At 40.7% G+C, this 23,805-nt stretch overlaps 1 protein-coding gene across 1 annotated transcript; it reads left to right on the forward strand.

Moving 5' to 3' along the window:
- Positions 1 to 1,418: 1,418 nt before the first annotated feature.
- On the forward strand, positions 1,419 to 3,264 carry LOC138890404 (uncharacterized). Its single transcript, XM_070173786.1, has 3 exons — positions 1,419 to 1,718; positions 1,852 to 1,930; positions 2,582 to 3,264. The coding sequence occupies exons 1-3, from the start codon at positions 1,419 to 1,421 to the stop codon at positions 3,262 to 3,264; spliced, it is 1,062 nt and encodes a 353-aa protein (XP_070029887.1).
- The last annotated feature ends 20,541 nt before the right edge of the window (positions 3,265 to 23,805 follow it).

Consider the following 23,805-nt stretch of genomic DNA (forward strand, 5'->3'; position numbering starts at 1 on the left):
GGACGAAATCAAGCTCCAGGTGCGCGAAGGCGCGCAGGAGTTCACGCGTAAGAAAGGCTAAGGCAGAATCATGCGCAAAGAATCGCGTGAAGTTATGCACGAGCTCGCGCGTGTCCGGTCAGGAAAAACATTATTTAGGGGTAAAATTGGAAATCTGGAGAGAAACCCACTTAACCTATATAAAGTCAAGCTCGCCCAAGGTTAAATCAAAAAGGGTTTTCATAGTTTAGTGCAAGAAATAGAGAGGCAAGAGGCAAGGAGGAGTTTTTACCATCAAGTTCTTCTTTTCTTCTCTTGTTTTTGCTATTTTGTGATGAAATTGAACTTATTTGGGATGAACACTAGTATGAGTGGCTAAGACCCATTGTTCTGGGGTCATGGATAAAACATAAATGTTGTTGTTTGGAGTTTAATTTGACAAAGTGGGTTTATCATATTGGGTTGTTTATTTAATTCTGCGTTCAATTATTCTGCTGAGTAGCTAACAGTGAAATACTATCTACGAATCTTTAGTTGAACTCGAAAGTGGGAACTTTAGATTGCATATAGAATTAAATAGAGCAAGTTCTTGAACCTGGGTCTCGGGGAACAGATTCGCAATTGGGATAGACATATACCCAATTGTCTTGCTTGGTTGAAATACAGGAATTGTAAATGTGTTCTTGTTAATCTTAATTCCATAGACATATAGGCATTGAGTTGACTTGAATATTCGAGTAAGAACTCGACAGATTCTTATGAGTAATATCAACCCTGTCAATCAATAACCCAGATAAATTGATTAGTCATTCTAAGCCAAGAACACAACACGATTGTTAACTATGCCCGTGACCCTGGAATATCCTATCCTACTGTTTGTTACTCGAAAGTGGTATTTGTTTGGTTACTTGCTTTAGTTAGATTAATTCTTTATAGTTTAAGCAGTAAAACAATTACATCTCTCTTTTGTGAACAATCTCTTGGGTAGATATAGAAATTGGGTTTGAATCAGTCAACAGTTAATCATAAGTCTTCGTGGGAATGATACTCTACTCACTACTCTATTACTTGATGATCACGTGCACTTGCGTGAGTGTTTTTGGTCACAACAAGTTTTTGGCGCAGTTGCCGGGGACTTAGAAATTAGCTACTTGACTGAATTGAGCTTTTATTATTTATTTATTCGAGTTTTAACTCTCAGTTCACTTTGTTTGTGCTAATACAAGAGTTTCTATTGAATGTGAAGAAGTAGAAGCGCAAACAATCTCCTTCCTCTCGATCCTGAAATTGAACGAACACTTCACAGATTGAGGAGAGAGGTGGACACTAGAACCAGAATTGAAAGAGAGTTGGACATCGTAGTTCAACCACAGCCAATTGAGATGGCAGGTAATGAGGAACGCGCGGTGATTGAAGTCGCAAGGCCCAGTCTGGCTAATATGACTCAGGCTATTGTGAAGCCTGACATCACTCGACACTTTAAGCTGAAACAATACATGGTGCAGCTGATCCAATCCATAAGGCTGTTTGTGGGTTTACCTCATGAAGACCCCCAGAGGCATATTCAGAATTTCTTGGAAATTACGGATACCTACAACTATCCGAACGTTTCCAAGGACTATGTCAGGCTGACACTTTTCCCCTTTTCAACCATTGGGGAAGCTAAGGAGTGGTTGAATAAAGAGCCAACAAATTCAATCCGCACTTGGGATGATTTTCTCGAGGAAATTCTTAATCAAGTTTTTCCCCATTAAGAAAACAAAGGTATTGAGGAGTCAAATTCTTGGGTTTGAACAACGAGCTGGCGAGACACTGCGTCAAGCATGGGAAAGGTACAAGAAGATGCTCAGAGACTGTCCTCATTATTGCCAGACGGACGAGGTATTGGGTCACACTTTTGTAGATGGGTTAGATGATGCTTCAAAGATGAATCTTGATTCAGCTTGTGGGGGTAGTTGCATGGCCAGACCGTATAGTGAAATCCAAATCTTGCTGAATAACTTCACTGCTAATGATAAGAACTGACAAGGTGAGGGTGATTCACGAAAGGCAGTTAAGCAAAAATCAGCTGGGTTACTTGAGTTAGACGAAGTGTCAGCCTTGAGAGCCGATATTTCAAAGCTGGCCAATCTTATGACTAAGATGACAATGAAGCAACCACAGACAATGCAACACGTACAACAAATGACTATTTGTTGCGAACTTTGTGATGACAGTCATATGAGTGATATGTGCCCCACGAATCCAGAATCCATCTATTATGTGGGGCAACAGAACAGAGGTCCACCGAATCAGCATGCATAATACGGAAATTCTTACAATCCAAATTGGAGGAATCATCCCAACTTCTCAAGGGGTGGAAATCAGCAGAATCAGAATCAGCATAGACCCCAAGGGAATTTCAATCAGCCTCAGAGAACACCCCAACAAATGGAAGAAAGTACCAATGATCTGCTAAAGAAATTGTTGATTGACAATCAGCAACTCAGGATCGACTTCAGAAATCTTGAAAGGCAAATGGGGCAGTTAGCAACAAATCAAAACACTAGACCTGCAGGCGCCCTCCCCAGTGATACATAAAAGAACCCTCAAGTGAATGCAGTTACACTTAGAAACGGGAGGGAGCTAGAGGAAGTGCCAAAGAAAAAGAAAGATAAGCCCATACCTGAGGGAGAGTTGATCCCTAAAGTGACTCAAGAGCCAAATAATGCTGCTGAAATTTCAGAGCCAGTGGAGGCCCCAAGACCACCACCACCTTTTCCCCAGAGATTGCAGAAAAAGAATGATGATCGCATGTTCACAAAATTCCTCTCTATGTTGAGCCAGGTTCAATTGAATATCCCACTTGTTGATGTGCTTCGTGAAATTCCAAAGTATGCTAAATACATAAAAGATATAGTGGCTCATAAGAGAAGATTAACTAAATTTGAGACAGTGGCACTTACTAAGGAGTGCACTTCAAGGGTCCAAAATAAGCTCCCTCAAAAGCTTAAGGATCCTGGCAGCTTCACGATTCCTGTGCGCATTGGAAATATTGATGTGGGTCGTGCTCTTTGCGATTTGGGGGCGAGCATAAATCTAATGCCCATATCCTTATTCAAGCAACTGGGCCTGGGAGCTCCAAGGCCCACTACTGTGATGTTACAACTGGCTGACAGATCGATAGCACACCCTGAAGGGGTGATTGAAGATGTGTTGCTGCAGATTGGGAAATTCATCTTCCCTGCTGATTTCATTATCCTCGATTATGAGGCTGACGAACTGGTTCCAATCATATTGGGGTGACCTCTCTTAGCTACTGGTGATGCAATTATCAAAGTGAGAGAGGGAAAGATGATTTTGAGGGTAGATGATGAGGAAGCACTTTTTAATGTCTACAAAGCAATCCAACTTCCCTGCCACTATGAGGAGCTCTCAATGATATCTGTTATTGAGGCCGATGAGCAGATTCATTATCCGAGTATATATCTAGATGATTCTCTAGAGAAAGCACTTATGTTGCTTGATAGCCTGGGGGTTGATGAGGAGGTTGAGGAGATGATACACATCCTTGATACATCTTGTGCGTACCTGCAAGGGACGCACCCCTTCGAGCCTTTGAATAGACCAGAAGGGCCTCCTTCAAAGACGTCAATTGAGGAAGACCCAAAATTGGAACTTAAACCCCTTCCACCTCACCTACAATATGCTTATTTGGGTGACTCTAACACTTTACCTGTTATTGTCTCGTCTGACTTGTCTAAATTGCAGGAAGAAAAGCTGTTGAGAGTGCTACGTGAGCATAAGCGAGCACTTGGGTGGACTATGTCTGACATTAAGGGCATTAGTCCAGCCTTCTGCATGCACAAAATCCTCATGGAGGACGGACACAAGCCCAGTGTAGAGCAACAACGCCGACTCAATCCAATCATGAAAGAGGTGGTAAGAAAAGAAGTTATTAAGTGGCTCGATGCAGGTATTGTATTTCCTATCTCAGACAACAAATGGGTAAGCCCCGTCCAATGTGTACCGAAGAAAGGGGGATGACTGTAGTAGTTAATGAGAATAATGATTTAATACCTACACGAACTGTCACCAGGTGGAGAATTTGCATTGATTATAGAAAATTGACCAATGCCACCCGGAAGGACCACTTTCCCCTCCCCTTTATTGACCAAATGCTTGATAGATTAGCTTGCCAAGAGTACTACTGCTTCTTATATGGTTACTCGGGGTATAATCAGATTGTTATAGCCCTAGAGGACCAAGAGAAGACCACTTTTACGTGTCCTTATGGCACGTATGCGTTCAAGCGAATGCCCTTTGGTCTGTGTAATGCACCTGCGACTTTTCAAAGGTGTATGATGGTCATTTTTACTGACATGGTTGAGAGGTTTTTGGAAGTGTTCATGGATGATTTTTCTGTGTTTGGATGTTCTTTTGATAACTGCTTGATGAACCTTGATAAAGTACTTGCTAGGTGTGAAGAAACTAACTTGGTGCTAAACTGGGAAAAGTGCCATTTCATGATACGTGAAGGTATAGTCCTGGGGCACAAGGTTTCCAAAGATGGTTTGCAGGTGGACAAGGCAAAGGTGGAAGCGATTGAAAAATTACCTCCACCGATATCTGTCAAAGGCATTCGCAGTTTCTTGGGCCATGCAGGTTTTTATCGTCATTTCATTAAAGATTTCTCGAAAATTTCCTCTCCCTTGTGCAGGTTGCTTGAGAAAGATGTCGCCTTCAAATTTGATGATGCCTGTCTGAAGGCATTCGATGAGCTGAAAGGAAGGTTGGTTACTGCACCAATCATAATTGCTCTGGATTGGGAGCAGCCATTTGAGTTGATGTGCGATGCGAGCGACTTGGCTATTGGTGTTGTCTTGGGAAAATGAGAAATAAGATATTCCACTCCATCTACTATGCGAGCAAAACTCTGAATCTAGCTCAGATGAACTATACCGTCACGGAAAAAGAGTTGCTTGCAGTGGTGTGGGCATTTGACAAGTTCAGGTCATATCTTGTGGGGACCAAAGTCATCGTCTACACAGATCATTCAGCTATCAGATACCTATTTGAGAAGAAGGATGCCAAGCCGAGACTGATTCGGTGGGTCCTGCTCTTGCAGGAGTTTGATTTAGAGATCCGAGATCGCAAAGGAACAGAGAACCAAGCGGCTGATCACTTGTCCAGGTTAGAAAATCGGAACCATGTGGTTGAAGGGGGTGCAATCAAAGAAACATTCCCTGATGAGCAGTTATTGGCAATCACCTCAAGCACAGACCCGTGGTATGCAGATTATGTGAACTTTATTGCAAGTGGGGTGACACCACCAGAATTGACACCAGACAATAGATGAAGGTTCTTGCATGATGTGAGGCTCTACATGTGGGATGAGCCATTCTTATACAGGCTATGTGCAGATCAGTTGATGCGGAGATGTGTACCTGAGGAGGGGATGAGTGCCATACTTCATAGTTGTCACGCCTCGTCATACGGAGGTCATCACGGTAGAGACAGGACCGCCCAAAAAGTGCTACAATCAGGTTTCTATTAGCCAAAATTGTTTAGGGATGCACACACCTTTGTTAACATGTGTGACAGGTGCCAAAGAACCGGGATGATCACTAAGAAGCACGAGATGTCGCTGCAAAATATCCTGGTAGTGGATCTTTTTGATGTTTGGGGAATTGACTTCATGTGACCTTTTCCATACTCGAACGGCCATAGATACATCTTGGTGGCAGTTGATTATGTGTCTAAGTGGGTGGAGGCCATTGCTCTTCCCTCTAATGATGCGAAGGTGGTGGTAAACTTTATCAAGAAGCATATCTTCACACGCTTTGGAACTCCCAGAGTGTTGATCAGCGATGGAGGTACGCATTTCTGCAACAAACTGTTAAACAATGTCCTTGCAAAGTACGGGGTCAAGCATAAGGTCTCCACTGCCTATCACCCACAGATGAGTGGTCAAGTGGAGGTTTCAAACAGAGAGTTAAAGCAAATTATTGAGAAAACAGTGAGTGCAAATAGAAAAGATTGGGCCGAAAAGTTAGACGACGCATTGTGGGCGTATCGAACAGCATACAAAACTCCCATAGGTGCTTCTCCTTATAGATTGGTGTATGGGAAGGCATGTCACTTGCCGGTCGAACTTGAGCACAAGGCCTATTGGGCAATAAAGAAGCTGAATATGGATGGGGACTTAGCTGGAGAGAAGAGGTTGCTGCTACTCGATGAGCTCGAGGAGTTTTGATTACATGCATATGAGAATGCCAAATTGTATAAAGAGAAGACTAAGAGGTGGCATGACAAGCACATTCAACATCGAGAGTTCGAGCCAGGGCAAGAAGTTCTGCTGTTCAATTCGAGGTTGAAGTTTTTCCCCGGAAAGCTTAAATCTCGTTGGTCGGGCCCTTTTGTTGTGGTAAACGTGAAGCCTCATGGAGCCGTGAAGTTGAGAGATATGAGTTCAACTGGCACTTTCTTGGTGAACGGTCAACGGATAAAACATTACTGGGGTGGTGACTTTTCACGTCACAAGACCTCAGTGGACTTGAAGGATGCTTGAGAACATGTTGAGTCGTGCCGCGACGTTAAATCAGGTGCTGGATGGGAGGCAACCCATTGAAATGTTGTAACCGTCGTGCCACGACGTTAAATAAGACGCTGGTTGGGAGGCAACCCAACGATAGTAGTAGTGTTTTAGTTTGAGCTTTAACTTACTAACAAATGCAGGCAACGAAGGGCGGGTGAAAGGACCATCAACTACAAGCAAACCAGGTGAAAATAAATGCAAAAATAAACGCCCAGGAGCGTGACTTTGCGCCCACTTCGCGCACAAGTTCACGCGCCTGGGCGAACTATTCTGCTTGGAACTCAACAGCACCACGCGAAGAAACGCGCGAGCTCCAAAACTTCGCGCACAAGTTCGCGCGCCTGTGCGAACCATTCTGCCTGGAACTCAACAGCACCGCGCGAAGAAACGCGCGAGCTCCAAAACTTCGCGCACAAGTTTGCGCGCCTGGGCGGACCATTCTGCCTGGAACTTTTCAGGCGTTTTGTTTTTCTTTTTAGTTTTAGTTTTTCTTTTTAGTTTTTTTTATTTTTGTGGTTTAATTGGTTATTTGTTTTAGACACAATTACCCCCCATTCTATTAAACAAAACCCAAATCCCCTCTTCCAAACTCTCCCAACTCCTTCAAAAACACCAAATTCCAGCACCCCTGCCCCCATCCCCCTCTCTCATGATTTTCAACAAGGTATGAGCCCTAGTTGTAGTTTTCTTTATTTTTCTCTTTCTACTTTCAGATTTTTTTATGTTGTATCTTATACCATTAGTGTAGATGTGTTTTGTGATTTGGTGTTCAAACTTGGTGAAATATGTTTTGGGGTTAGTTTGTTGTAAGTGTGGGGTGGGTAGCACTTGAGTTGGGTTCTGGATAAGATTTTGTGGGGGAGCCTTGTTGCAAGACACTTAGAAAAAAGTTGTGAGAGCCTAATGCCCACAAGGTGTTTGTGGAAAGGCCTCAATGAGCATGATTATGTATTTGTGACCAATTTTGCGCGTGAAGTGAGTAACCACATTAAGTCACACTAATTTTGTTGGGCTGAGCTAATGTGTTCACATTTTGCAGGTATTATGGCACCATCGAAAAAGCGCCAAGCCACAGGTCCATCCTAAGCCGCCAAAGGGTAGCTCCTGCACGTCCCTATGACAGCAACAAATTTGTCTCCCCTGAGGCTCAGACCCGTTTTACAGAGAAGGCTGCCAAGAAGCCAATTCCGGAGAGGGGCATTGACATCAAAAAGGTCAAGGAACGATGCCCCCACATGTACAATGAGTTGATGGAGCAGAGTTTGTAGGCCTTCATTGACGAGCCAGGGGAGGCTAATGTAATGGGTTGGTTGCGAGCTTTGGGGCGTGCGTGCAACGTGAACCCCGAAACCATTTCCGATCAAGAGTGAAGCTTCAGGGAAGTCTCTTTACCTCACTGCTCTTGTAAATTTTAAGCCATGGGGACATGTCTTCTTTTTAAGTGTGGGGTGGGGGATTCCTTCATTGTATGTTGTATGTAGTTGTACAAATTGCCGGGTTGTTTTGTTTGTTTCATGTAGACTTGATAGTTTTTGTTAAGCAGGAGTAGTTTTTTTTGTTAATTTAGATAAATGGCTCGGCCCGACGATGGATCCCTTTCGACGGGGTTCTTGAGTGACTAGGTCGAGAAAGAAAAACTGAAAAAATTGTAGGCTCTTCCTGATGACGGATCATTTAGACGATTTTCTTGAGGGAAGTGAGTCTAGAGAAAACAACAAAAAGATTTTTTCATTTTTTTCTTAGGTAGTGTAGCAATTCCCCCTTGGTTTTTCTTTAAGCCGCGGTTCTTTTCCAAGGGTTTAGCTTGAACCGGGCATAAGTAGTTTTTATTTTTGTTTTCTTTTTGATTTGTAGATTAGGGTAATGGGCTACGAGCTATAAAATTGAAAGAGAACCCATAGCGTTGACACACCTGAACACAATAGACCCTAGAGTGTAACGCTTAGTCCTAATTGCTGAATCTCACAGAAAGTGCCTTAATTTGTATGTTTGTTACTGAATTGAATGCTCGTAATGGAGTGTCTTGATGAGCTGATCTGGAATGAGTCTTATGCCATATGTGGTGAGTTTTGTGTAGTCCATGTATTGTACTTGTGTCTAGAACTTGCCCGGTATGTGAGTTGAAGCGAAATTTTAGGTGATGCTCGGTTTGAAAAATGATGTTAGGCTTTCTTTGACCTTTTTGAGCTTAATTGCTTATCACAAATAAAATTTGTCCCTAGTTAACCTTTTTGAGCCTTTAGACTTTTGGTTGGCACCCGCATTACAAGCCTATACCCTTTTATTCTTAATTGACATTGTTTTGATCCGTTTACCTCTTAAAGCACTTCAATTATGAGAGGAGCGCTAAAAGAAGTAAGAAGGAAATAAGTATGGGGTGGATTTTGAGTGGAACCAATAAAAGGATGAAAGGTGCACTTATGTTGTAAACGAATACAGCACTAGCAGAAATTGAGTGACAAGAAGAATAAACTAAAAAAAAAGGGAGATGATTACATTGTGTCTTGTTCCAGCTAGTGGGAATGAATTAATAGAGTGCTTAAAGAAGAAGGGAGTATTTGTGGGATGATATTGTGTGTGAATGAGAAGTGGGTTGAAGAATTTGCGCTAAAAATTGCTCATGTGATGTGTTAAAGTGCTTATGGGTTGAGTCACTATTCCTAAATACATCATACCCGTCTCTTAGCCCACATTACAACCATGAAAAAATCCTAATTGATTTTGGATCGAGCTAGCCTACATTAGTAGAGATTTACATTAAGGGCAAGCTTATGGTACCAATTGCATGCATGTGACCTCTTTTGTGAGAGTGAGTGATTTCCTTGATATATGTGAGTATATGAATTGAATGTGGTGGATTGAACTCAGTTTTTGTTGATGTAATTGTGAGGGCATATGATTCGTGACGGAAAAGCAAGTCTTGACTTATGTGTAGAGTACTTTGAGGAAGTGTGAATAGTGCATGGCACTTGAGAGTCGACTTTGAGGCTAGGATTGTTCACTGCTAGGCGTAATACATGTACATTGTTCTAGGTGTAATGCATTAAGGGAAATGGTTGAGTGAAGGATTCTCTAGAGAGTATAGTTGATTGCTCGAGGACTAGCAATGAATTAAGTGTGGGGTGTTGATAATAGGCGAAATCTAGGTAATTTAGCTATTGTTTATGCTTCCGCTTGATTATATTCCAATGACATATTATGGTTAATTGATGAAAAGTAAGCTTTAATTGTGATATGTATACATTGCAGGACGAGGAGCCTGTATGATGCTTTCAAGAGGATATTGGAATGATTTATGAGCAAGAACAACCCCTCGGAGTTGAGTGCGCGCAAGGACGAGATGAAAAAATGGACGAAATCAAGCTCCAGGTGTGCGAAGAAACGCGCGAAGGCGCGCAGGAGTTCACATGTAAGAAAGGCCGAGGCAGAATCATGCGCGAAGTTATGCGCGAGCTCGCGCGTGTCCGGTCCGGAAAAACGTTATTTAGGGGTAAAATTGGAAATCTGGAGAGAAACCTACTTAACCTATATAAAGTCAAGCTCACCCAAGGTTAAATCAAAAAGGGTTTTCATAGTTTGGTGCAAGAAATAGAGAGGCAAGAGGCAAGGAGGAGTTTTGACCATCAAGTTCTTCTTTTCTTCTCTTGTTTTTGCTATTTTGTGATGAAATTGAACTTATTTAGGATGAACACTAGTATGAGTGGCTAAGATCCATTGTTCTGGGGTCATGGGTAAAACATGAATGTTGTTGTTTGGAGTTTAATTTGACAAAATGGGTTTATCATATTGGGTTGTTTATTTAATTCTGCGTTCAATTATTTTGCTGAGTAGCTAACAGTGAAATACTATCTACGAATCTTTAGTTGAACTCGAAAGTGGGAACTTTAGATTGCATATAGAATTAAATAGAGCAAGTTCTTGAACCTGGGTCTCGGGGAACGGATTCGCAATTGGGATAGACATATACCCAATTGCCTTGCTTGGTTGAAATACAGGAATTGTAAATGCGTTCTTTTTAATCTTAATTCCATAGACATATAGGCATTGAGTTGACTTGAATAGGCAAGTAAGAACTCGACAGATTCTTATGAGTAATATCAACCCTATCAATTAATAACCCAGATAAATTGATTAGTCATTCTAAGCCAAGAACACAACACGATTGTTAACTATGCTCGTGACCCTGAAATATCCTCTTCTACTGTTTGTTACTCGAAATTGCTATTCGTTTGGTTACTTGCTTTAGTTAGATTAATTCTTTATAGTTTAAGCAGTAAAACAATTGCATCTCTCTTTTGTGAACAATCTCTTGGGTAGATACAGAAATTGGGTTTGAATCAGTCAACAGTTAATCATAAGTCTTCGTGGGAATGATACTCTACTCACTACTCTATTACTTGTCGATCACGTGCACTTGCGTGAGTGTTTTTGGTCGCAACAGTCAGCTTAGCAACTTTTTGGTCGCCCGCAACCCACTTCTGTTCAGCCCATTCTGGAAAGAAGCTACCGTCATTCCTTTAGATACATTCAGGAGGGTCATTCTTACACGGTTGAACTGGGCGAGGAAGTCCCTGAGTCCTTCGCTAGGTGATTGCTTAATAGCGAATATGTCGTTCACCCTTGCCTCCGCTTTTTTGGCCCTAGCATGGGCGGTGACGAACTTGTCAGCCATTTCCTCGAATGTTTCTATGGAGAGCACAGGTAACTGCGAGTACTAAGTCAGGGCCCCGCCGGTTGGGGCCTCTCCAAACTTCTTCAACAATATGGATAATACTTGTTCTTTTGCGAGGTCGTTGCCTTTCACTGCAGTGACATAGTGGGTCACATGATCCTCCGGGTCCGTCGTGACATCATATATTTGCAAGTATGGTGGCATTTTGAAAGTTTTTGGTATTGTGTGTGGTGCAGCCTCGTCACTATATGGTTGCTCGACAAAACGACTGGCGTTTCTTTTTGGCAGCAGCTTTGGGGCACCTCGTATTTTGTCTACCCTTTCTTGGTGCTCTTTCATTTGGCTACGGAGCGTTTTGTTATCGTTCTCCATATCCTCCATTTTCCTCAATATAGCTGTGAGGATGTCATTACCTGCATCACTAACATTGTGAGTAATACCTGATGTGGGGGGAGCGTATTGTTCGTCAGCTGCTGATGCGGCACCAACTCTTGTTTCTTTCCTATTCGATATCCGAGCGGGCTTGACGAGGAAGCCGGTTAGCGTATTTGTCAACCATGCCTCAAGTAATTATCTCACTGCTGGTGGTGCTTCTTCTGTCGTGGACGTAGAGGTGCCCTTTCCGTGCGAGGTCGTGACACTGTCGGGAGGTGGAGTCGAGTTGTTTTGCCTGGGAGAGGTGTTTGGTGTTATATCCACACCCTCCATTTCATCTATTTCGTTGATGGTGTTGAGGAGATTGGCGGTGAGATCGGCTATCGCCTTTCTCTTTTCTTCTCCAGTGCCTGCTATATCAGATTTGAGCAAACAACGAGATACGACATTTTGCAAAGTTTTGTGCGTTTTGCGTTTTTTTTTTATCTAGAAAAAACTAAAAATTTTAACTAGAAAATCCTCACAAATGGCACCAAAATTGTTTGACCAAAAAGTGTTAAGCCTTTTTGTTAAACTAATTAAACAAATGATAATGGGTAAATTCTAATTAAATATAAAAAATCCTAGATTCAAGATTGATGGATAGTAATAGTTTAGAAACCGAATTTAAAGCTATTAAATGCCAAAAGGAGGTTTAATGATATTGTTATAAATGAATGAGGGGATAAGGACAAACAATAAATATGATAGATGACAATAACTGTAAATAGAGAGAATAATTCACCCAAATGTATAACAAGGTGGATGATTCTCCCTCTGACAATGATATAAGGTAACCAAACGTGGGAATATCAAATACTTTATCGGATCTGATGTGGGAAAGCTAGGAATAAACAGCAAATCGAATCTTGTGTAAAGATGATGTTTGTAGTTACTTGAGAGTCAACTTTCAAGAAAGAGCTTATCAAAATAGAAAATTATATGTCACATTCTTTCTCTCTCTATTCCTGCTTATATGAGACATATCTCTTACCTACTGAAAGTACAAATGCAGAGAGTATTCCTCAGAATATTCCTTTAAAAATATCTTATTGCTAAACTAGCCGTTTTTCCCGATGTAAGTGCTCGACCTTGACATTAGCTACTCAGCTCGCCAGTATTGCTTCTTAAACACGACCTCAGCCTAACTGATTCTTGATTGCCTTACTTCAGGCGAGGGCCTCTTGATCATATTTTGACCCGTACATTTTTCTTCTTTATTTTTTCTTGTTTCACTTTTTTTCTTATTTCTTTGGATTCATTTGCATGATCCTTAAAAGACCAAAATAAAGAAAGCGACAATTTCATGCCAAAAGCTGGTCCAATCTTCAGGCTTTTCTTCTTGTTATAAGAAGATTTTACAAAAGACTAAACTTTTGAAAAAGTAAAAGATAGACAACGAGATGGGCGGGCCAGCAATTTCCTTAAATTATAACTATTATTCATTAAAAATTGAGCTACTTATAAATATATATTTTTTTTGGTCGGACTGATAAGTTTCAATAACTATCAGCTGAGACAATTCAAATTTCAAAATAATAACATTTTTCAAATAAAGATTTGTTTTTATTTTTATAGGCTTCAAATTAAGTATCACTATGAGCACATCCTTCTAATTAACGTGGTCAATTCTATAGGAGGAGAAGTTTTCCTTTGTTCTACTTTGTACTATCATTATCTAGAGAGTCAAACTATTATTTTCTTTTGCCTATAACATTTTTCAAATAAACATTTTTCAAATAAATGTTAGTTTTAACTATGTACAAAAAATTATGAATCATAGTATTTTTTCAAACATGAAAATTTTAGTTCTTAAAGAAGAAACGGAAAAGGCCTAAAAATGCCACTCAACTTTCAGAAAAGGCCTATTCATGTCATCCGTTAAAAAATGTTCATTTGATGTCACTGTCGTTACACATATGGCTCACCTATGCCATTATTGACTAACGACTCAATTTTTATTTGGTTCATTCATGCCACTGCTGTTAGTCAATAATGACATGGATGAGCCAAATGTGTAACGATAGTGACATGAAATGAACATTTTTTTAACGGATGACATGAATAGACCATTTCTGAAAGTTAAATGGCATTTTTAGGTCTTCTCCATAAATACAATGTTTGAGTTCTTGTATGAGCTGAATAATATTGTATTTCCCTGGTCGTTCAATCTTCATGCTTTAAGAATATAAAGATCATCAATTATAGGTCAACCTCTTTTCCCTTTTTATTGTCTTTATATTCCCAAATTTGTTTTTGCTATAACTTGACGTCCCCAGGAAGAATAGTACATATCCCAGTTCTTATTGTACTTGAATAAATCTATTATTTCCTGGCGCCAACCGCGCGCAACTATAGAACCTAACGCCACGAATTGAAAAGAATTATTCCCTCCTTTTCAATTACATTTAACTTGGCACGACATTTAAGTTTTTTTTAAAAAGAACTTTTGTAATTTTAAATATTGCACAATATTCGTATGAATATAAAAATTTCTCACTTAAATTGTTTTCAAATATAAAATAAATTATTCTTTTTAAGCCGTAAGAAAATAAAGTGATGTTCAATTTAGTATATACCGAGATTAATAAATGAAGAACAATTAGTATACGCTAGCTATAAGCAAATAAAATAATACATTTGTCTCATGTACTTCACAGAAGACCTAAACTAATATTACTCTTGTCAAAGAGTGTTTGATAAAAATTATTAAATGGCAGATTAGAAAGTATAATGTGAGGATAATAAGCTTCTATCAATCAAAGGCAAGAATTTAGTTAAAGCATGGGACCAGAAAGTTTGAGTCTTAATTAAGCTAATCATACATTCTTTTTCACGCAAAAGATGCAAATAAAAAGTTGCTTGCTACAGCTACTTGTGTCGGGAATATATAACTAAAAAATAATGAGGGAAAGGGGGGGAGAATAAGTGGTTAATGTCCATAAATATATGCAGAAGATACTGAAAATAATAGTATTTCCTTTTCTGGTGTAGTTATTTAATGAATAGTATTGGCTCTAAATAAGTGTATTTTTGTACACTCTTTTATTTTTGTCTTTGTTAGGGAGTGGGGAGGTTTGTGTAATTCAATCCATGTTTTTTTTAAAACTCAAACAAACAACTTTATTAAACTTAATCAGCCACCAACAAGTTTATAATAAAATTAGGAGCATGCTTTCAATAAAAAGAACTAGTATAAGTTCTCGACTTTCTTGCCAAACAATAAACTACTAGATTTGCTTGCTTTTTAACCCAAACCAAGAAAACATTAGAATTTCTTTTTAATAAAAAACGACAATCATATAACTAATTAACACTCCAAACAACACCAATCATAATTTCCTTAACATCACATTCAACTATACCCGAGCTATCAAAATGTTTAAACAATCAGTCGAGATCAAACTCCATATTTCTCAATTTATTTGAAAGCGATCTTCTTTAATGTCACTTGCTCCTTTTAATTATGTTTTTACTATTAACGAAAGAGGAAAACAAAACCTTAACTGAAAAAAGTACTGTTCTTTCGTAAAATTTTAAAAAGATATCGGACTTGGTAGCTAATGATCAATTAAAGAGGAAAGAAGAGATAGGGGCATATTTTATCCTAACTCGTTAATTAGGATGAGGAGTGCATGCAGTAAGATGACACATTATTAACTTTAAAAGAAGACGAAATTATAAATTTCACTTAGATACAGTAAATTGTCCAAAATGAACTACTTTTTAATCCTTAAGAGGCTAATTAGTTCAAAATCAAGTTATTCAAGGATTATAATCTTGAAATTATAAGCAAAACTAAAATTTGAATAAGTTATCTCACCTTTGTCAAGATCTTGGTATAAAAATAATATACCAAATACGGATAAATTTAATCCTAAAGTTTATATCGAGATAATTAACCCACCTAATTTCTTGAGCCAAACAAGGAGATGTCTCACTAAATAAACTGAATTAACTCTCTTATCCGATGAATCTTGATGAACTACGTCTACTTCTTCCGTGTCATATTATGTGTCGTGTTTCTCTTTTACACACCCCTTAAAAAATATTAATAGGAAAGGGACAAGACTATCTACCCTTATTTATGTCTTGAGATATAATCTTTTTTCATTGAATATTTATTTTATTTATGTGTTACCTCTATCTTCAAGAACAATTATTACTAAGGGTAAAAAGGAAAAAAAATAATCAATTTTGTCTTGAATTTCTAAAATAACAAATAATTTAAAACAACTATTTTTAGTAACTATGACTATTAATATGGGATAGAGGGAGTAATAAGTATTATAGGAGCAATGTCCAGTAAAGTAGGAGCCTATTTTCTTGTTCTTATCGAGCTATAAATATACTCCGCAGTAATAAAATGTTTTAATTACCAAAACAAAGTATTATAGGAAGGAAAAATCCTTTTGGCCACACCGTTTTTGGCCAGATTGATCCAAATGGGGTCATTTAGGTAATTTTACGCCCTTGTCACGACCCTGGTTCGTCCTTCGTGAACCATCGTGATGGCACCTAGTCTCTACGACTAGGTAAGCCTAACTTTGCGAAAGATAACCAAACTTGCAGAAGTAAAACAATTTAAAAACAGAAATAAGGCAATAACGGTGGGTAAATGTGTCGCTCGGCATACACCATGTTTAACTCTCAACAGCAAACATAAATACAAAACCCGAAAACCCATGAATCACAAGCTAAGAAAAGAAATACTACATGGCTCTAACTCCAGAATTTCTAATAAAGAACAGAAAAGTACATAAAGGCTAAATACTAAAGGCAGGAATAGAAAGGGACTCCTTGGTCTGCGGACGCGGCAGATGTACCTCGGAGTCTCTAAGCAGTTGTCTCCCTCAACGATATTAGGCCTGATCAGCGGTACCTGGATTTGCACATGAAAAACATGCGCAGAAAGGGCATGAGTACACCATAGCGGTACTCAGTAAATGCTAAGCCTAACCTCGGTTGGGTAGTGATGAGGAAGGTTAGGGTCCCACTGAGATTAAATACAATATAAGGGTTAACTGTATGGAATACAACAATATAGATAAGTGCAACAGTAAGAAATAACATAGAATTGACAGAACAACAACAACTAGAACAAAGACAACACAAGCCACGGAAAGAAATACAGCTCAACATAAAGATAACAACCGGGGGCACCTTCCAGGATACCATCCTGTAGTCCCATCTTTACATGTCCAGTGGATCTCCCGGGATACCGTCTCGTAGTCCATCATATATATATATATATACGAAAGATCTCCCGGGATACCGTCCCTTAGTCCAACTCATAGTGCGTGGGGATCTATCGGAATCCCGTTCCGTAGTCCCAAATGTAAATACCCAGTACTAGAGGAATCTACCGGGTGCATTCCCATAGTTCCATATAACTGTGTAGGGGGATCTACCGGGAATCTAACCCTTAGTCCCAAAGTAAATATGCAGGAGGATGTACCGGGAATCTAACCTGTAGTCCCAAAGTAAACAGACAAGGGGGGAGCTACCGGAATGCCACATCCGTAGTCCCAATGTAAATACGCAGCAACAACAAGAAGATATTCATAAATGAAATTTCATATCAAGAAAATGAGTAATTCTAGCCTAACATGCTTCACGTAGTGCAATCAAGGCAATTTAAGCAAAAAGGCATTCAAGTCAAGTAAACATGTTTTCTAACTAACAACATGCTAAATTTTGCAAGTATAATAAAGCAGGAAAGGAATCATGCTAATAAATACTTTAAGAAAACTGGATTTCCAACAATTTGCACAAGTACGCGCCCGCCACCTCATGCACAAGGCAATTCAATTACCAAACATATCAATCCTAAGGGGGAGGTCCCCCACACAAGGTTAGACAAGCCACTTACCTCGAACCGGCTCAAAATCAACTTGAAACCACACTTTTGCCACGAGTATCCGACTCCAAATGGCCCAAATCTATTCAATTCAATCGCATATTGTAAATAACACTTCAAGTAACTGATTCTACAATTAAATTCTAAGCTAATACACGAAAACATGTAAAATGACCAAAACGACCCTCAGTCCAACGTCTCGGAATCGAGTAAAATATATATTTTTAGAACTCTCGTACTCTCACGAGTCTATACATAACAAGAACACTGAAATCGGAGTTTAAATGGCCCCTCAAATCCTCAATTAAAGGTCTTTTAATCTCAAGCTCTAATTACCCATTTTTTTTCAAATTTCTCACCATTAATTAGGTTTTAAATCACATAAAAACGAGTTATGAAGTCAAGGACATTACCTCCAATCGATATCCCTTTGATTTCCTCAAGAATCCCTCTCAAAAGCTCCAAACCCGGATGAAAATGGTGGAAGAACAGCCAATTTTCGCAAAGGCAACTATTTATATGTTCTGCCCAGCGATTTCCGCATTTGCGACTCTGGGACCGTATCTGCGGTCCCGCTTCTGCGGACCACATGTCGCATCTGCGACTTTTATTAAACAGCCTAGGAGTCGCATCTGCAATACTTCTTTCGCATATGTGAGACCGCATCTTCGGTGAACCTTCCGCATCTGCGAAACCTGAAGGAGAATCGAGAATCCGCTTCTGTGGCTCATACGCCGCTTCTGCGGCTCCGCACCTGCGGAACCCAAACCACAGGTGCGGTTATGACAGACACTAGCAAATTTTCTGAAATCTCTGACTTCAAAATCTTTCCGTCAATCATCCAAAATCATCCCGAGGCCCATGGGACCTCAACCAAAAACACCAACGTCACCTAATACCTTATTCAAACTTGTACCAATCCTTAAAACACCTAAAACAGCATCGAAACCTCGGATTAATCAAGAATTTAAGCCTAAGAACTCCAAATTTTCTCAAAATACGTTTTCGATAAAAAACCTAACCAAACCACGTCCGAATGACCTAAAATTTTGCACACACATCCCCAAATGACATGACGCAACTATTGCAACTTCCAGAATTTCATTCCGACTCTTGGATCAAAATCTCACTATCGGACCGGAAACTTCGAAAATTCAACTTTCGGCATTTCAAGCCTAAATTAGCTACAGACCTCCAAAACACCTTCCAATCACGCCCCTATTCCGAAATCACCTAACGGAGCTAACAAAACCATCAGTTTTCTATTCCGAGGTCGTCTTCACACTGCTCTGACTATGATCAACTTCCCAATACTTTTAAGCTCTCATTTAGGGACTAAGTGTCCCAAAACTCTCCGAAACTCAAAACCAAACGTCTCGGCAAACCAAAATAGCAGAAATAAACACGGGAAAGCAGTTAATAAGGGATCAGGGTATTAATTCTTAAGACGACCGAACGGTTATCACATCCTCTTACACTTCAACATTCGTTCATCCTCGAACGAGCATAGAGACATACCTCAAGTAGTGAAGAGATGAGGGTAACGGCTACGCATATCCTGCTCGGTCTCCCAGGATGCCTCCTCGATCGGCTGGCCCCGCCACAGAACCTTCACCGGAGAAATGTTCTTTGACCTCAGCTTTCTAATCTGCCTGTCCAATATTGCCACCAGCTCCTCAACATAAGATAGATCTTTGTCCAACTGGACTGAACTGAAATCCAACATATGCGACGGGTCGCAATGATACCTCCTGAGCATCGAAATGTGACGACCCGGCCGGTTGTCTTAAGAATTAATGTCTCGATCCCCTATTAACTACTTTCCCCAAGTTTATTTCTGCTAATGTGATTTGCCGGGATGCTCGGTTTTCAGTTTTGAGGAGTTTTGGGACACTTAGTCCCTAAATGAGAGCTTAAGTGTTAGAAAGTTGACCGAAGTCGGAACAGTGTGGAGACATCCTCGGAATGGAAATCTAACGGTTCCGTTAGCTCCTTTAGGTGAATTTCGGGCTGGGAGCGTGTTCGGAATGTATTTTGGAGGTCCGTAGCTAATTTACGCTTGAAATGCCGAAGTTTGAATTTTTGAAGTTTCCGGTCCGATAGTGAGATTTTGATCCGAGGGTCGGAATGGAATTCTGGAAGTTTCAGTAGCTCTGTCATGTCATTTGGGATGTGTGTGTAAAATTTTAGGTCATTCGGACGAGATTTGATACAGGTTTTGATCGAAAACATAATTTAAGAGTTCTTGGAGTTCTTAGGCTTGAATCCTATGTGAAATTGGTGATTTGATGTTGTTATAAGCATTCCGAAGTGTTGATCAAGTTTGAACGATGTCATGGGATGTGTTGGTATAATTGGTTTGAAGTTCCGGGAGTTCCCGGTAGGTTCCGAGATGTTTTAGTGCAAAAATCATAGCTGTACCAGGTCTACAGGGGTTGCAGGCCCCAGAACTCACTCACGCGGTCCGCTCAAAAATTAGTGCGCCCGCGTTGAGTGTTGTACGGACCGCACAAAAGCGGGCGCGGCCGCGGTAGGCGTCGCGCGGACCGCACAAAGTGGGGCGCGGCCGCGGTGAAGGGCCCTCCCGCTGGTCCTATTTCGGAAGCTCATATTTTTTGATCTACAAGGAATTTTGAGGTGATTCAAAAACAAAAGTTGTAGCCCTTCGTGTCTTGTTTCCATAAAGGTACAGATATTGCAATCGGACATCTGTAGCAAAAGTTATGGCCAAAATACTAAAGCCTGTGACTGCAGAGGGAGGCCTGTGCGGCCGCACGTTGCCTTTGCGCGGACCGCACTGGCTTGCGCTGACCGCGTGAGTTTTGGTGCGGCCCGCACTAGCTGGAAACCTGAGGGGTACCTATAAATACGAGGTTTTGGGTTTTATTTAATATTTTGACCTAGAGAGCTCGGATTTTGGCGATTTTTGAAAGGTTTTTCAAGAAATTCATCGGGTAAGTGATTTTAACTAAGATTTGGCTAGGATACATGAATCTAACACTGAATTCATCATTTAATTCGTGATTTGAGATGGAATTTGGGAAGAAAATTGTGAAACCTTTCAAAAATGTAAAATGATGATTTAAAGGACCAAATAGTGTCGGAATTGTATAATTTTCATATGGTTAGACTCGTGGGAGTGCGAGATTCCTGGGAATATAAATTTTTACCGATTCCGAGACGTGGTCCCAAGGGGAGTTTTGGTCATTTTCCATAATTTCGCGTATTAGCTTTGAATTAAAATATAGGATCATTTGTTTGAGATGATATTTACGATATGCAATTGAATTGATTAGATTTGGGCCATTTGGAGTCGGATACTCGTGGCAAAAATGTGGTTTCTAGTTGATTTTGAGCCAGTTCGAGGTAAGTGGCTTGTCTAACCTTGTGTGGGGGACCTTTCCCCTTAGGATGTGCTATATTTGATAATTGAAATTCCCTGTACGTGAGGTGACGAGCGCGTACTTGAGCTAATTGTTGAAAATCCGGTTTTTCCTTAAGTATTTCAATTGAGTTCTTTTCTTGTTTTATTCTACTTGTGAATTTAGCATGTTGCTAGTCTAGAAAGGCATGTTTAGTTGACTTAATTGCTTATTTGCTTAAATTACCTAAATTGCATTACGTGAAGCATGTTAGGCTAGAAGTAAATGTTTACTTGGTACGAAATTAGCGTTTAATTTAATATTCTTGTGTTGTTGCTCTGTGTTTTAAATTGGGACTACGGGTTAGATTCCCAGGAGATTCCCCCTGCACATTTACTTTGGGACTACGGGTTAGATTCCCGGGAGATTCCCCCTGCACATTTACTTTGGGACTACGGGTTAGATTCCCGGGAGATTCCCCCTACACATTTACTTTGGGACTACGGGTTAGATTCCCGGGAGATCCCCCGTACATATATTGAGGATACCGAGAGATCCTCGGGATACCAAGAGATCCCTAGTACATATTGAGGATACCAAGAGATCCCGGACTTTTATTGAGGATACCGAGAGATCCTCGGGATACCAAGAGATCCCTAGTACATGTCGAGGATACTAAGAGATCCTCGGGATACTTAGAGATCCCCGATTACTTTCCTTATGGTTTGCTTTCATCATCGTTTCCGTTATTGTACTCTTATTATCCTGCATAGATTCTTACTGTAGGTTCTCAATTGCACTGCTTATCTTATCCTGACATCTTTATATTTTATATAACCTCAGTAGGCCCTGACCTTCCTTGTCACTACCCAACCGAGGTTAGGCTTGGCACTTACTAAGTACCGCTGTGGTGTACTCACGCCTCTTCTGCGCATGTTTTCATGTGCAGATCCAGGTACCTCTACTCAGGCACACTATCAGTGAGGCAGGAGGACTACAGAGACTTCGAGGTAGATCTGCTGCGTCCGCAGACCGACGAGTCTCCCTCTTTATTCTATCTTTAGTACTTAGTCCTCTTTCCTTCCGTTTGTTAGATATTCTGGAGTTTGGAGCCTCACTATACATTTCTGTAGCCTGTGTTTTCCGGTGAGTTTCCGGGTTTTGGGATTGTTTTAGTCTTGAGATATTGAGTCGTATATGCCGAGTGACATTCAGTACAATTTCCTTTTTAGATAATTAAATATGGTATTCTATTTTTCCGCAATTATTAGGTTTCCGCAAGTGTTAGGCTTACCTGGTCACAGAGACTAGGTGCCGTCATGACATGTTCACGGTTGGTGAACTAGGGTCGTGACACGAAACATGAAATACCAGATGAACTCCTGCCAAGCTGGGAGGTAAGGCCAGCTCATAATCAACCTCCCCAACATGCCTCAATATCTCAAAAGGGCCAATAAACCTCAGACTCAACTTCCCTTTCTTCCCGAACCTCATAACGCCCTTCATAGGCGAGACCCGAAGCAGAACCCGCTCTCCAACCATATAGGAAACATCGTGAACCTTCCGGTCCGCATAACTCTTCTGTCTGGACTGGGCTGTACATAGTCTATCCTGAATCACTTTAACCTTCTCCAAAGCATCCTGAACCAAATCTGTGCCCAATAGTCTAGCCTCACCCGGCTCAAACCAACCCACCGGATATCTGCATCGCCTACCATATAAAGCCTCATACAGGGCCATCTAAATGATGGACTGATAGCTGTTGTTGTAAGCAAACTCCGCCAATGGCAAGAACCAATCCCAAGACCCTCCAAACTCAATCACACACGCTCGGAGCATATCCTCAAGAATCTGAATAGTGCACTCGGACTGTCCGTCCGTCTGAGAGTGAAATGACGTACTCAACTCTACCTGAGTACCTAACTCATGCTGAACAGCCCTCTAGAACCATGATGTGAACTGGGTACCTCTATCTGAAATGATGGAAACTAGAATACCATGCAGACGAACAATCTCTCGGATATAAATCTTCGCCAACCGCTCCAAAGAATAAGTAGTACACATAGGAATGAAATGAGCGGACTTGGTTAGTCGATCCACAATCACCCAAATAACATCAAACTTCTTCAAAGTCCATGGGAGCCCAACTACAAAGTCTATGGTGATCCGCTCCCACTTCCACTCCGGAATCTCTATCTGCTGAAGCAACCTACCCGGTCTCTGGTGCTCATACTTCACCTGCTGACAGTTGAGACACCGAGATACAAATATGACTATATCTATCTTCATCCGCCTCCACCAATAGTGCTGCCTCAAATCTCGATACATCTTCGCGGCACCCGGATGAATGGAATACTGCGAGCTATGTGCCTCCTCCAGAATCAACTCCCGAAGCCCCTCAACATTGGGTATACAAATCTGACCCTGCATCCTCATACCCCGTCATGACCAATAGTCACATCCCTAGCATCACCGTGTTGAACCTTGTCCTTGAGGACAAGCAAATGAGGGTCATCATACTGTCGCTACTTGATACGATCAAATAAAGAAGACCGAGAAATCACGCAAGCTAGAACCCGGCTGGGCTCCGAAAGATCCAATCTCATAAACTGGCTGGCTAAGGCCTGAATATCCATCGCCATAGGCCTCTCTGATGCTGGTAAATAAGCCAAACTCCCCAAACTCTCTGCCCGGCGACTCAAAGCATCGGCAACCATATTAGCCTTGCTCGGGTGATACAAAATAATGATATCATAGTCCTTTAGCAACTCCAACCACCTCCTCTGGCGCAAATTTAGATCCTTTTGTTTGAACAAATGTTGCAAGCTCCGATGGTCAGGATAAATCTCACAAGGCACACCGTATAAGTAATGGCACCAAATCTTTAGGGCGTGAACAATGGCAGCTAACTCAAGGTCGTGAACATGGTAGTTCTTCTCAT

This window comes from Nicotiana sylvestris, chromosome 4 (assembly GCF_000393655.2).
Source record: "Nicotiana sylvestris chromosome 4, ASM39365v2, whole genome shotgun sequence".
Taxonomy (NCBI): Eukaryota; Viridiplantae; Streptophyta; class Magnoliopsida; order Solanales; family Solanaceae; genus Nicotiana; species Nicotiana sylvestris.

What these genes read in the sequence shown, in the direction of transcription:
- LOC138890404 (XM_070173786.1), top strand. Translation starts at nt 1,419, where the DNA reads ATGACTCAGGCTATTGTGAAGCCTGACATCACTCGACACTTTAAGCTG. An exon ending in TCGAGGAAATTCTTAATCAA is followed by an intron (nt 1,719 to 1,851) that starts GTTTTTCCCCAT and finishes CATTATTGCCAG; the next exon opens with ACGGACGAGGTATTGGGTCA. An exon ending in TCTTGATTCAGCTTGTGGGG is followed by an intron (nt 1,931 to 2,581) that starts GTAGTTGCATGG and finishes AAGTGAATGCAG; the next exon opens with TTACACTTAGAAACGGGAGG.